This window comes from Phascolarctos cinereus, unplaced genomic scaffold (genome assembly GCF_003287225.1).
Source record: "Phascolarctos cinereus isolate Bilbo 61053 unplaced genomic scaffold, phaCin_HiC Scaffold_3;HRSCAF=262, whole genome shotgun sequence".
Lineage (NCBI taxonomy): Eukaryota > Metazoa > Chordata > Mammalia > Diprotodontia > Phascolarctidae > Phascolarctos > Phascolarctos cinereus.
This window is the reverse complement of record NW_027555736.1, coordinates 78,843,046-78,857,832: the sequence shown is the minus strand read 5'-3', so window position 1 is coordinate 78,857,832 and position 14,787 is coordinate 78,843,046. Positions and strand designations below refer to the sequence as shown.

Below are 14,787 nucleotides of genomic sequence, written 5' to 3'. Positions count from 1 at the left end.
GTGACCTAGAGCAAGTCACTTAACCTCTGTCTGGATCCATTTCCTCACCTCTAAAATAATAGCACCTATACTAAAGGGAATTGTCAGGATGAAATGAAATAAAATGTGCAAAGTACTTTGCAAACCTTATGTAAGACTATATAAATGTCGGCTATTATTAATCTAATGGGACTCTTCATGCTTACATACTTTCTAAATCACTGTTATCTTTAACTCTATTAGGATGAGACCCAGACTCCTCACAAAATGAATCATGCAAGCAAACAAAAAAAAATGTGTGTTCTAACTCAAACATGACTTTTAAAAATTAAAATCTCCTTTACAGGGATATGTTCTTTGCAGTACATATATGCGTTTAGAACCTATAAGTATCATTTAGATGACATATATGTATGTGTGTGTATATATATATATATATACATATATATACACACACATATATATACACATACATGCACACACACACACACACACACATATATATATATGTGTACATACATACATACATACATACATCCCCCAGGAAGGTTTCCTTGATCCCTCCAGATACTAGGACTAATCACACCTTAATTTTCTATATATTATATTTAATTGTGTACATGGACAGGAGAATGTAAGCTCCTTGAGGATAGCGGCTATTTCATATTTGCCTTGGCATCACTAGAACCTAACATGATACCTTAGGCTTTGGGGGATGGGGAAGAGGATTGCAGACATGTTCACACCTATTATTTCACTCATATAGGAAACCTTTGGTGAAGAACTCTTTCTACACATGCAGAGTCTACAGCTATTTTAAAAATGTTTTTATTGTTATTTCTTACAGCTATTCTTCAGCAAAGGGCAGATAGGTGCTACCCTGCTGGGCCTAGAGTCAGGAAGACCTGAATTCAGATCTGGCCTCAGACACTATCTGTGTGACCCTGGGCAAGTCATTTAACCTCAGTTTGCCTCAGTTTCCTCAACTATAAAATGGGGAATAATAACAGCACTTGCCTTGTGGGATTATTGTGAGAATCAGATGTGATAACATTTATAAAGCGCTGAGCACAGCATCTAGAACATAGTAGGTGCTGTATAAATGCTTACGCCTTTCTTTTGTCCCTCTCTTGCTCATAGCTTTGGGGAGTTACCTCAGGCACTTAAGTTAAGTGCTTTGCCCATGATCCCAAAAGCAGTATGTGTCAAAGGTAAGACTTGAACTCACATCATCCTGACTCTAAGTCAGGCTCTCTTGCCACTAAGCCGTGTTGCCTCACTCCATCATATGCAGTAGGCACTTAGTAACTATTTATTTGTCGTATGAAATCACTGTGCAAGGTACTGATAGGGATGCAACTACAAATCAGATGTGTTCCCTGCCCTCAAGAAGCTTATTTTCCTCATAAGTAGAAAAGAGGTTAGATTTGTTCTAACTGGTCTTAGAAGAGAGAACTGGGAACAGTAGGTTTCTTGGAGTCACAAAAATCTGAGTTCAAGCCCTGCCTTTGCTACTGATGTCTTTTCTGTTAATAATCAGATTTTGGTAAATTAAACCTTTCTTATTTGCAGGTAGCCCTCATGGTTGCAAATGAATTTTGGGAACAAGGAGACCTGGAGAGAACAGTATTGCAACAGCAACCAATTGTAAGGGGTTTGATGTGTTAACTAGCGTTAATATCCTATAAAAACCTGAACTCACTATGACAGCCTGCACTAATATTCTGCTCTGATGCCTCACCACTGCATGGGGGAGAGCTTGGGCTCTCCAGAACTGTGCCAGCAGAGCATAATCTCTGCCAGATCCTAGCAAGCTGGAGGGTGAGAACTAGTGTGGTGATGGACGGTACGTACGTCTGTCCTTTGAGGACCAGCACAGCTGACTTCAGCTGGCCACATCCCCAGGTTGGCCACATCATCAGAGGGTGGCGAACTTTTTAGCCACAGAAGCTCCCAGACACCCTCTTGCTAAGGGACAGAGTGGGTGGAATCTTCACTGGTGGAAACAGGAACCCCACAATGAATCACAGATAGTTAGTGTTATTACAGCATCACGTCCTTCCAAAAACAGCCATAATAAGACAGTCTAGTTGGCAATGAAAAATTAGAAATAGCAACTAAGGGAATGTCTTCCTTTCTAGCCTATGATGGACAGAGAAAAAGGAGATGAACTACCCAAGCTCCAAGTTGGCTTCATCGATTTTGTGTGTACTTTTGTATATAAGGTGAGAAGGCTCGATTTGATTCTTTTATTGGGACTATCATTGTTGGGAAGGTCATTTTCTTCATGGAGGCTTCAACTAAAATTAAGAGAGATCCTTCAAAGGTATGCCCAGGAAGGCATTATTTGAGCACAGAACACATTAGGCTATTTTGACACTTGTCTTATTTTTAAGAGAGCTTCTAAGATCATTCAGAAGCAGCTGGTGGCACAGTGGATAAGCACTGGACCTGGATTCAGGAATACCTGAGTTCAAATCCAGCCTCAGATATTTACTCTCTATGTGACCATGGGCAAGTCACTTAACCTCTGTTCGCCTCAATTTCCTCACCTGTAAAATGGAGGTAATAATAGCACCTACTCCCCAGGGTTGTTGTGAGGATAATAATATCTGTAAATCATTTTACAAACTTTAAGATATTATAAAAATGCTAGTAACTAATACTAGCTATTCCATCCCAATCCCTTACTGAGGGAGGGTGGACAGAGATAATATTCCGTCTGTTGACAGTGTTTTGCTGTTGCTGAGCTGTTTCAGTCATGTTCAACTCTTTGTAGCCCCATCTGGGGTTTTCTTGGCAAAGATAATAGAGTGGTTTGCCATTTCCTTCTTCAGCTCATTTTATAGAGGAAGAAACTGAGGCAGACAGGGTGAAGTGACTTGCCCAGGGTCACCTAGCTAGTCTGAGGCCAGATTTGAACTCAGGGAGATTAGTCTTCCTGACTCCAGACCCAGAGCTTCAATCACTGTGTCACCCAGTGGCTCAGCTGTCAGTTTGATTAGCCTTCTCTTGCCAGGTCTAAAGAACAAAGAGCAGCTCACATTTACACGGGCTGTCTCAAAAGTGGTAGGGCAGGTTTAAGCTACAATAGGATTTAGACTGCACTAAAACTTTTGGGACGCCCTGTTTTACAAGCATTATCTTATCTCATCATCACAACAACCACCAAGGAAGACAGATAGTGCAAGTATTCTATCCCCTCCTTACAGATAAGGAAACTGAGGCTCAGAGAGTATGAGAGGCTATTCAGTGTCACCAAGACCTAAAGAGGAAGTTTGGAATCTGAACCTAGTTCTTGATCATTCCATAGATCATCCAACCTTTTTATAAGAAAGCAAAATTTGCCATACATTTGTTCCTAGGCTTCTAGGTCAGCCCTGATCTCTGGCTTATTAACCACCAAGTGACACCTGTCATTATTCTTTTTTTTCTGAGGCAATCAGGGTTAAGTGACATGCCCAGGGTCACACAGCTAGTGTCATGTGTCTGAGGCTGGATTTGAACTCAGGTCCTCCTGACTCCAAGGCCAGAGCTCTACCACCAAGTGACACCTGTCATTATTCTTTTTTTTCTGAGGCAATCAGGGTTAAGTGACATGCCCAGGGTCACACAGCTAGTGTCATGTGTCTGAGGCTGGATTTGAACTCAGGTCCTCCTGACTCCAAGGCCAGAGCTCTATCCACTGTACCACCTAGCTGCCCCTATCTGTCATTATTCTAAAGCAGAACAAAAGCTTCAGGTTTGAATTGTACAATTTCCCACTGACAATTATTTCTTTAGGAATTCTCCCGGTTTCACAAAGAAATTACACCAATGTTGGATGGTCTTCAAAACAACAGAGTGGAGTGGAAATCCCGAGCTGATGAATATGATGAAAAAATGAAGGTGATAGAAGAAGAGAAGAAAATGCAAGAAGCCAATATAGCCCCAAAAGGTGAGACTTTAAAAAAAATTTCCACATGAAACATCTCTTCTCTAATAACCAGGATAAACAGGGTGTTCCAAAAGTTTTGTTGCTGTTTTAAGCTTAAAAAAAAACTTTAAATAAATAAAGCTTAATACTACACCAAGACTTTTGGAATACCCTGTATTATACAAAAGGACTTGGTTTCTGGTGTGCTCAGTTATTCTGAGTTTTACTCTGGACAAGCAAGAGAGAGAGAGAGACAGAGAGAGAGAGAGAAGAGAGAGAGAGAGAGAGAGAGAGAGAGAGAGAGAGAGAAGAGAAGAGAGAGAGAGAGAGAGACAGAGAGAGAGAGAGAGAGAAGGAAGGAGAAGGAAGGAAGGAAGGAAGGAAGGAAGGAAGGAAGGAAGGAAGGAAGGAAGGAAGGAAAGAAAAGAAGGAAAGAAAGATGGAAAAATAATAAGGTTGCTTTATTTTACATGATGAGAACACACCTCATTGCTCTGAACATAGGTAGAAGAATTGATTGGCCAAGGAGGCATCACTGAATAGTATAAATGACTAGAAGCTTTGAGCCAGAAGGTTTGGGCTCCATTCCTAAATGCCATTTAAAACCTGAGTTTTGAGTGACTTTGCATAAGTCACTTTCCCTTTTTGGACCTCAGTTTCTTTATCTGTAAAATTAGGAAGTTGGACTAGATAATCTCTAAGATCCCTTTTTTCTCTAATCTTTTGTGATTGTGTGATTAGAAGGATGTTGCCATGCTCTATCAGTCCCAAGATATTTCTCTCACATTAGCTTATCATGGTGCCATCTGCCATTGACCTGACCATAAGTTCTCACCAGTAGAATCAAGACTTCAGATTATAGGTCAAAAGCAGCGATGAAGAAAACAAGTTCCCCTTTATCATCCATGCCAAATGACACCTTGGAAGATGTGACAGCCCTTGCTGCTTTACATTTAGGTTTGCAAATTCAGCATTCAAGAGGCTAATGAGGAATTCTCAGTTTCATAAAGAAGATATGGCCTATAGCAAATAGTCATCAAAATAATGCTAACATTATTTAAAACTATTCTTCATAATAGCATTTTAAAAGTTTTAAATGAAAAAAAAACCCAGAACTTTGCCTAGAAATCCCTGGCTAAATGCTATTAGAGATTTAGCAAAGACTAGCATCCACCAGAAGAAAAGTAGGGATTTCTTGTTCCTTTTCAGAAGTAATCTGTCATGACCAGTGGGCAAAACAAAGGTCTCTGTTATCCCTACTTCTCTTCACACTTTACCCTAATGACATGATTAAAAGCTCTCCAGTCCAGAGTTTCTCCTTCAATTACTTCTTAGAAAATCCCTTCTCTTTTGCATGCTGAAAAAAGTCCTAGAAGTTTTTCGACACATGTAGATCCCTAAACCTAATCCATGACTGCTGCGAAGATGAATCTTTTGATATTGATTATTTTTAAAAGGGAGTGAGGAGAGGAAAAAGACAGCTTTCAATGGGGTACAGTATTCTATAGATTAACCAGGACTGAGTATTTAAAGAGTTAGGCTTCTATTTCATAGAAACACCTCCTGGAAATGACATGGAAAGACAGTGAAAGACATTGTTCCTCAAACCTTGGTGGCCACACACTGAAATCATGTAAAAAATGGCTATTTAATTGATCCTGGGCTAAAGCTCTTCCTCAGTAAAGCAGTGACCCAAATTATTTATGGAACAGAGGTCTGAGAATTGGACAAAGCTAGACTACAAATCTGTAAACCTTACAAAATAATTTTCTTGAAAAATTCTTACATTTGCCCCTGGATGTCATAAAACCTCTAATCCGATTAGATGTTGAGTCAGCTTTATTAAGGCTGGTTTGTGTGACTTTTGATCAAACACCTTAAAGAAAATGAAATTTTTTTCTTAAGAATCATCTTTCAAAATTCTGTAATACTGTGGGGATGAGGGAGTTCCCCAAATGCTTTTTGTCATAGACCCTTTTGGCACTCTGGTCAAGCCTATGGAGCCCTTCTCCAAATAATGCTTTTAAAGCAATAAAATAAAATACATAGGATTACAAAGGAAACCAATTATATTGAAATACACTTAGTTCTCTCTCTCTCTCTCTCTTATATATATATATATATATATATATATATATATATATATATATATACATACATATACATACATATATGTGTGTGGAGAGAGAGAGACAGAGAGACAGAGCGAGAAGAGAGAGTACTCAGATATCTCACATTAAGAACTATAGAATCTGAAGTGGACAAGGTTTACAAGTACCATAGTAAGCTTCAACTTTATTCGATCCCTGAATTTACAGCCCCCCTTGCCCAATGAACCTGTATCTGGGAAGCCTTTCAGCAAGAGTAAAATTCAATTCCATTCAATTCCTTCCATATTACCTTTTATTCTGCTCCATGTTTCTGGAGTCATGCCAACAGTTTCTCTTTTGTTTGTTTGATTTTTTGTTTGTTTTTATTTTTTTATTGTGGCAATTGGGGTTAAGTGACTTGCCCAGAGTCACACAGCTAGGAAGCATTATGTGTCTGAGGCCGCATTTGAACTCAGGTCCTCCTAATTCCAGGACCGGTATTCTATCCACTGCGCCACCTAGCTGCCCCCAATACCAATAGCTTCTTGAAAAAATTCAAACTGTTATCTACTCTGGAACAATACCAGAAAAGGTCAATTATTTACTGTCCAACATGGAAGTGCTCTTAACTATATGCACTGAACTCTCAAAAAAAAGTAGAGCTAAAGTATTGGGTTTTTTTAGATATATGGTTTAAAAGGGAGTGCTGGTCTGATGATCAGACCATATAAGTGCATAAAAGCGCAAACACAGGTTTGTAAATAGGGAAGAGCCTCATTCTTCCCCCATTTCCGACTGCCTGGTAGGGATACCATCCTAGGCATACTGGAATTTGGAGGAGCAACTGTTTCATAAACATATTTGAATCTCAAAAGCTAACCTGGCCCTTACGGATGACACCTGAGATCCAGTATTAAACAAGCAATACTTTTTATCTAATAAATACAGGTGCTGCACTGAATTTGGCATGCCAAACTTAATAGCGTCAAATTTAAATAAAACAAACACCTATTGTACGTGGAACACTGTTAGATCTTGAGGAGGATGGGAAGAAGCATTTATTAAGCACCCATTTATTAAACATTTTACTAATATTATCTCATTTGATCTTCACGACACTGGGTTAGGTACTATTATTATCCCCATTTTGTGGTTGAGTAAACTAAGGCAGCTTTAGGTTAAGTGACCTGCCCAAGGTAGCACAGCTAGTAGGTGTCTGAGTTCAGATTCAAACTCAGGTCTTCCTGACTCCCAGCCCAGTGTTCTATATTCACCTAGATGCCTGGAAAATAAAAAGTTTTAACAGGACACATAATCTCCAGCTTACAATCTAGGGCAGTGGGAGAGGGGAAGCGGTGATGGGAGGAAGGGGGAATAAGACAGAAAAAAACAAACAATTAACTACTAGTTGAAAAAACACATTGCTGGTTGAAAGGGAATCAGGGAAAATTATCACGGAAAATGCATATGAAGTGGGCTTTAAGAGATGGTTGGGAAGTCAGCAGGGAAGGAGGGGAAGAGAGGATATTTCAGGCAAAGAGCAGTTTAATTTCTCTATGTAAGAAAGCAATATGAAACAAAATTAACAAGACAGAGTGGCCCAAGCTTGGCACCAAAGAAGGGATAGGAGAAGGTATCTCTGCTTCTTTGCAGAAGTGGGGGACCGTAAGTGTGGAGCATTGCATCAATCTTGTCTGATATATTGGTTAGTTTTGCAGAACTTTTTCCTTTTTTCCATTTAAAAAAATCTGTATTATAAGAGATGTATCCCCTCTCTGGGAAGGGATGCAGTGGGAAATGTATGTGATGTAAAAACAAATAAACAAAAAAAAAACCCTGTTTTTAAAAGAAGATGGAGTCACACCAAATGAAGGGGAAAAAACTTCCAGCACATTTAAATGGTTCAAGATGGGAGGGATGCTGCTATGCATGTCCTCTATGGAAGGCAATAAGGGGCCTAGCTGGGCGATTTCTATCTGCCCTAAAGTGACTTCTCCCTGCACCAGAAGGCTTTCACTTCCTGCTAACCCTGCCTCATGTCCAATCATGGGTAAGAAGAGGAACAAAGCCTTCCTTTTAGCCCAGGCCTTCCGTCTCTTGTGTGCATGTCCCCTGAAGGGGCTAGAATCAAGCAGAGGGATTTCTATCTGGACCAGGCCCTTGAGGGTAGAGGAAGAGTCAAGTTAGTGGGGAGCAAGGACTTCCGTCTCCTGCTGCACCGTTTTCTGGCTAACTTTGGAGGGAAGAAAAGTAGTGAAACGGCATCTCCTTTGTGACCACCTGACTGTGTGCTGTCCATCTTGTGCTGTACTTTTCTTCATCCTCCTCTGAGAAGAAGACTGGCATCTTCCATTCAATGTTCAACATTCTTGCACCTAGTCAGACCCTACACATCCCAGTAGTTCTAACTCCCCATAAATCACTGCCCAAACCCCATTCCCCATCCTCCACCACCTAATTCCTTATTCTCATTCCCCTCAAACCTTTTACCCCAAAGTTGCAATCGAATGCCACTCACCCCTTCCACTGTGCTTTCTAGAATGCTTGTTCCATAGATAACAAACTTCTCTTTGTCTTAATTTCTCCTCTCTCACTCTGTCTTCTAGCTGTTATTGAAACCTGCCCCCCCCCCCAATGACACCACCTACTTGGCCACCATTTCCACTACTAGTTGCATCTTTGTTCACTGGTTGAGGGTGGGGGTCAGAGGGAGGGAAGGCTCCTCATTGCCACTTTCAGGTTTTCACACTACCTCCATCACTCTCCTCCTTTGAGGTTCATGCAATTCATATCTACCAATCAGTCAAAAGCCTTCCTTCCTCAATAAGTTTGGTTCACAAATTTTCTCTTTTTTCCAACTCTTGCCTTCCTACTTGGGAACTTCAACATACACATTTGCCCTCCCTCAAATGCATTAACCGCTCAGTTCCTCAACCTGCATATTTCCCATGACCTACTCCTCTACCACACCTCAACCACACACCACAAATGTACCACTTCTATGTTCAGGAATTTGGAAAGCCCTTTAGCTGGTTTTCCACCTCTTACTCTGACTTCCTTTACCAAATACTAATTTTTATCTGCATTGTGGCCTCCCAGGCCATCTCCCCTGAACTAGTCACTTTCTCCTCTTCTCCATATCTTGACTCCTTGTTGAACCAGTTTAACTCTACGCTAGTTTCTTCTCTTGAGTCCCTAACCCCCTCATATCACCAATTGCATCCTGTCAAGCTCCTGCCTTAGAAGTGATCTTCGACCATTCATCACCTTCACTTTTACACATGCTAGCTGAACAAAGGTGGAAGAAAGAAATCACACAATCATTCTAATTGGGTCCACTACATATTTATGTTACACAACCTTAACTGGGCCCTCACTGTGGCCACGCAGTGCTACCATAGCTCCCTCATCAACTCCATATCCCACTGTCCAAACCTTCCATCCCTCTTCAAACTTCCCAGGGCTTTCCCTACTCTCCCCCTTTCAGCTGAAAACCTTGCTTCGTATTTTACTGAAAAAATTAAGGCCACTGACTATGAGCTCCCCCTTTTCTCCTCTTCTTTATGTCATGTTACTCATGGGCCTTCTGCCACTCTCTCATCCTTCACTCCTGTCTCACATGAAGAAGTGACCTTACTCCTTAACTAGGCTAATGTTTCTATCTGCACAAGCAATTTCATTCCAACCTGACCTCTCAGGTGAGAAGACCTCAAACCCCGTGTATATGAGTGCTCTGAACCTCACATTTCCTGGGCGTGTCCCTTGAAGAAAGGCTGCTTGAGGCCAGGTCAGGCATCTTTCACATGCCCCAAAGCTAGCCCTTCCATCTGCCTCAGCACAAGGCATCCACCACCTCCTGCTGCCAGCCCAGTCTCCCAACAGGGATGTAGATAACATTCTGTGTAAAGAGCAGCCCTCCCTTCCGATTTAGGCTTCCCATCTTCTGCTGCACTCGTCCTTTGAAGGAGCGGTTCCCTTTGTTCAATGATGAACATTTTCATACCTAGTCGTGTCCATCGTATCCCAGCACTTCTGAACTCCTGTAGATCAACATCCAAAACACATTCTTCGCCCATTACCACCTGATTCCTCATTCCCATCTTCCTCAACCCCGTTGGAAAAAAATTAATTAGAAGTCACATTCTGTTTCAATAACAATTTAAGACAATAAAACTTTAGGGTTATTATTTATATGCTTGGCACTGTACAGAATAAAGCTATACATCATTGTTAAAAACCAAATATGGCTAATGTTTAACAGGTAAACATTGACCCATTCATTAGAGTTATGCATCTAATCCATTGATGGACAAAGATTTGTTCGTTTAAATAGAGATCTTATGCTTCATTTACAAGTATCACTAATTTAAAATATTGATGGAACCTACAGGAAATACAAAATAGGTAGAAGGTTAATTGGTAGAATTCGAAGGTTATGATCTACTGCTTTGCAATAATGATCCTGGTGAAGGCTAGAGAGCTTATGCCAAGCTAATGATTAGAGTTGAAAACAGAAAGGTAAATAGACTATTAAGTAGTAAATATACTCTTTATTTTTTCCTGCTAGATGTTAGTCCAATGGTGTCCAAATAGGATTTTGATGTGTCCTGACCTTAGGGCAACCAGGTCATCATGTTCCCCACGTGATCATTATGTTAGGTGCTGACGTGATGAGGGCAGTGAGAAGGTAGGATGATGTTGATGATTGCACTAAGTTTAACTACTTACAAAATAAACACACTAGTCCAGTGTTGTAAGGTTAATTTTGGTTTCTTAGAAAAGAATTTAGAATGCCTATTCAACTTATATGAGCTGCAAAATAAAGAGATATCTAGCTTCCTGTCAGTGCAGGGGATACTTGTTCAGAGCTTAGCTGAAATGGTGGGTGTTTTACATAAATGCAGTGTGCCAAGGCACTTAGGAGCCTCTAATAAATTTCTAAGATGTTAATTTGCTTACTCATAAGGAATTTCAGTTTAATACAGGCAATATTACCTCCCTCCTCACTTCCTAAGTGTCCAGACCACCAAAATCTCAACTGGGCCCTTACTGCAGCAAGGCAATCCTTTTACATCTCACTAATGAAATCTCTATGCCACTGATCATGTTCCTTTTCCAAACCTTTTCACTTCTCCTCAAACTTTCCATCCCTCCCCTACCCCACACCTTCTTACCTGAGAACCTTGCCTCTTATTTCACTGAAAAAATGGAGGCCATTCATCAAGAGCTCCCTTTGCTCCCCTATCTCATGTCATATTGATGCCTTCTACTGCTACCACCTCCTTCACTTCAGTCTCATGAGAAGGGGTGGCCCTCCTCATTGCCAAAGCAAATCCCTCTACACACACATCCCATCTTTTCCTCCAGTAAATTTTTCCCTCCATTATCCCTACTCTCTTACTAATTTTAAATCCCTCCCAATATACTGGCTGCTTCCCTATTGTCTATGACCTCGAAAAATACTAACTTTATCCATCAATCCCCACTGGCTATCATCCTATATATCACTGACTAAACTCTTTGAGAAAGCCATCCACAAAGAGGAAAAAGGATTAATAATAACAATAATAGCTAACATTTATATAACACCTACTAGGTACCACATTATACTAAGCACTTTACAAATATTATCTCACGTGATCCTCATGACGATCCCGGGAGGTGGCTGCTATATTATCCTCATTTTTTTTTTTACAGTTGAGGAAATTGAGGCAAACAGAGTTTAAGTAACTCACCCAAGGCCACACAGTTAGTAAGTGTCCAAGGTCAGAGTTGAATGCAGGTCTTCCTGACTCCAGGCCCAGCCCTGTATCTACTGTACCACTTAGCTGCCTAAGGAAATGAAAACTTTTGGAGAGTATCACACCAAAATGTGAATGAATGAATTATACTGTAGAGAAAGAGTTAAGATCAGGGGATCATTTTTCATATAGGGATGCAGTGGAGCATACCACAGGTGTAAGTAGGGAAGAAAGCCCAGGAGATCGAGGCAAGAAATAATGAAAGGGTAGGTTGGATTCAAAAAGGCAAGCAGAGCTCAAGGTCTGGGAAAGTAGATAAAGTCATAGATGAGCAAGGGATAGGTCACAGAAACACAGTGAGCCTTGGGAAGAACCTCAGAGGCTACGTTGTCCCAACCATAACTAAAGATCAATCCCCCTCTGTAATCATAAGCACGTAGTAAGCAGGGGGCAGGTGAGCCAGAATTCCCAGCCCACGGTCCCAGGATTTTTGTTATTAGTCGGTCATGTCCGACTCTTCATGACCCCATTCGGGGTTTTCTTGCCAAAGACACTGGAGTGATTTGCCCTTTCTTTCTCCAGCTCATTTTACAGATGAGGAAACTGAGGCAAACAGGGTTAAGTGACTTGTCAGGTTTACAGAGCTCGTAAGTATCTGAGACTGTATTTGAACCCATGAAGATGAATCTTCCTCATTCTAAGCCTGAAGCTCTATTTACTCTGCCACCTAGGGGCCCCATGGTTCTGAGACACTTTGCCGTTTCAAGATTTTCCTATCCCCTTCCTCCAAGGAATGGTAGTGCTGGTTCCAGGAGGTGCCAACACGCCTGGCTCATGATTGATGTACCTCTGTCAACAACATACTTAATAAGTGATCATTAAGGTTTTACAGTGAGGAGGAATCCAGCCTCCAATTGTTGAGAAGTTCTTCCTTAAATTGAAAGGCAGTGTAGTGAAGAGTTCACTGGACTGGGAGTCAGAAAGACCTGGGCTCAAATACTATCTCAGATATTTATTAGCTATGCGTCCCTGGAAAAGCTGCTTAAACTCTCTGGGCTTCAGTTTCCTTAATTTCCTTAAAATAAGGGGGTTGGAATTGATGGCCTCTAAGGTCCCTTCCAGTTTTCTCAATCTGTGATCCTGTGATTAAGCCTAAATTCGCCCCATTGCAACTTCTCTCTAGTGCTCTAATTCCACCTTCTGGGGCCACGTAGAATAGTGACATTGTCCCAAGAAGATCGGTGCTAACAAATTAAGTTTTGGCCTTTGATTCTAGGCCAGAGACTATTTGCTTGAGCTGTGTCCATTTTTATGATCCCAGTCCAGCATGCATAAATTTGAGGAGCAGCATAGACTAGCTAAAGAAGCTGACACATATGGGTTCTCGGACTTCTCAAATCAGTTAAACTCTCAGGCAACTGTTCAAGACTAGAAGTTACAAAACAGGTGGCTGTCTGCATTGGAAGAGGGTTTGCTCACCTGAGAGTTTCAATAATAATAGCTTACATTTACATAGCATTTACTATGTGCCAGGTACTATGCTAGATGCTTTAAAATTATTATCTCATTTGATCGTCACAATAACACTGACAGGTAAGTGCTATTATCATTCCTATTTTTACAGGTGAGGAAACTGAAGTAAACAGAGGTTAAGTGACTTGCTCAGAGTCACACAGGTTGGATTTGAACTCAGGTCTTCTAGGCCCCAGGCCTGGTGCTCTATCCACTGTGCCAGTTAGCTGCCTAAATACCGATGAAATCACAAGTCCAGTCTAAATCAAAAATGTTAAATCCCCAAACATTAACTGCCAATAAAATAGGCAAATTTTTAAAATCATGCATGAAATTGTAAATTCCAAGCTATTTACTAAATGGAACTAAATGGAAAGAATATGTGTATATGTGTGTACATATGTGTGTGTGTGTGTGTGTGTGTGTGTGTATGTATGTATATACACATACCTTAAAATAAACTTATACACTTCTTTGTTCCTCTTCTTTTGCCTACTTATCAGATTTTATTGCTATTTTTTATATAGTGGCGGTCAATGTGTGTCATTTTTCTGGTTTTGCTTTGTTCTGCAGCATTTCCCATGTCTTTCCACATTTCTTTGTATTCTTCACATCAAAGCTCTTCATACTCTGGCCCCTTCCAACTTTCCAGACTCCTGACCTCTTACTTCCCTCCATATACTCTCTAGTCTAGCTATTTGAACATGTTCCAACACAATCTTTATCTCCCTTCAATCCATGCCTTTGCACTGGGTGTCCTCCAACACCTGAAATGCTCTGCCCTCTCTCCTTCTGATTAGACTCAAACCCAATCTTCTTCAGGACACCATTCCTTGCCCTGCCCAGGGGCTAATTCTCTAATATTACCTTCATTTACTCAGCATGTATCTTTGTATATACCTAGAGATTTACATCTTGTCTCCCTCACTAGAACATCTACTCCTTGAGAATACTGATGGGGCGGGGGGGGGGGGGGGAGGCTGGTTTGCCTTTCCTTATCTCCAGTAGCAAGGGTACAAAATAACTGTTACTAAACGGTTGTTGACCCGACTTCATATTTGTCACTTCTTTGGTGCAATAATATTCTATTACTCTGATCCAGCAAAATTCATTTAGCTATTCCCCAACTGCTGGACATAGAAGTTACTTTCAGTTTTCTGCCACTAAAAATAAAGATGCTGAATATTTTTGTACAAACAAGTCTTTTTTTTCCCCCTTTCAACGACAATCTTAATATATTGCCCTAGTATTCAGATCATTGGATCCAAATCATTGGTTTTTGCTATTCTTATTACATTGTCTGGTTGATTTCCAAAGTGACTACAACAAATCAGCTTCACCAACAATGTAACAGCATTTCTGTTCTCTCTTACCCTGACCCAATTTTCCCCATATTTAATTTTATTATTTTAAGCCATCTTTGCCAAGTGGACCAATTTGCATTTCTCTTAGTATTAGAGAGTGTGAAAAGTTTTTAGGTGGAATTCGTGTTTCTTCCTTCAAAAACTATTATTTATATCTTCTCGGGGATAGGCATTAAGATTGTAAG

General features: G+C 40.6%; 1 protein-coding gene across 1 annotated transcript in view; it reads left to right on the top strand.

The window, feature by feature from the left end:
• Positions 1 to 14,787, top strand: part of PDE6C (phosphodiesterase 6C) — an 83,337-nt gene that overhangs the window by 63,662 nt on the left and 4,888 nt on the right. The window contains exons 19-21 of the mRNA XM_020964122.2: positions 1,552 to 1,626; positions 2,121 to 2,204; positions 3,763 to 3,916. Of these exons, the coding sequence (XP_020819781.1) occupies positions 1,552 to 1,626; positions 2,121 to 2,204; positions 3,763 to 3,916 (313 nt within the window). The remainder of the gene's footprint in view (positions 1 to 1,551; positions 1,627 to 2,120; positions 2,205 to 3,762; positions 3,917 to 14,787) is intronic.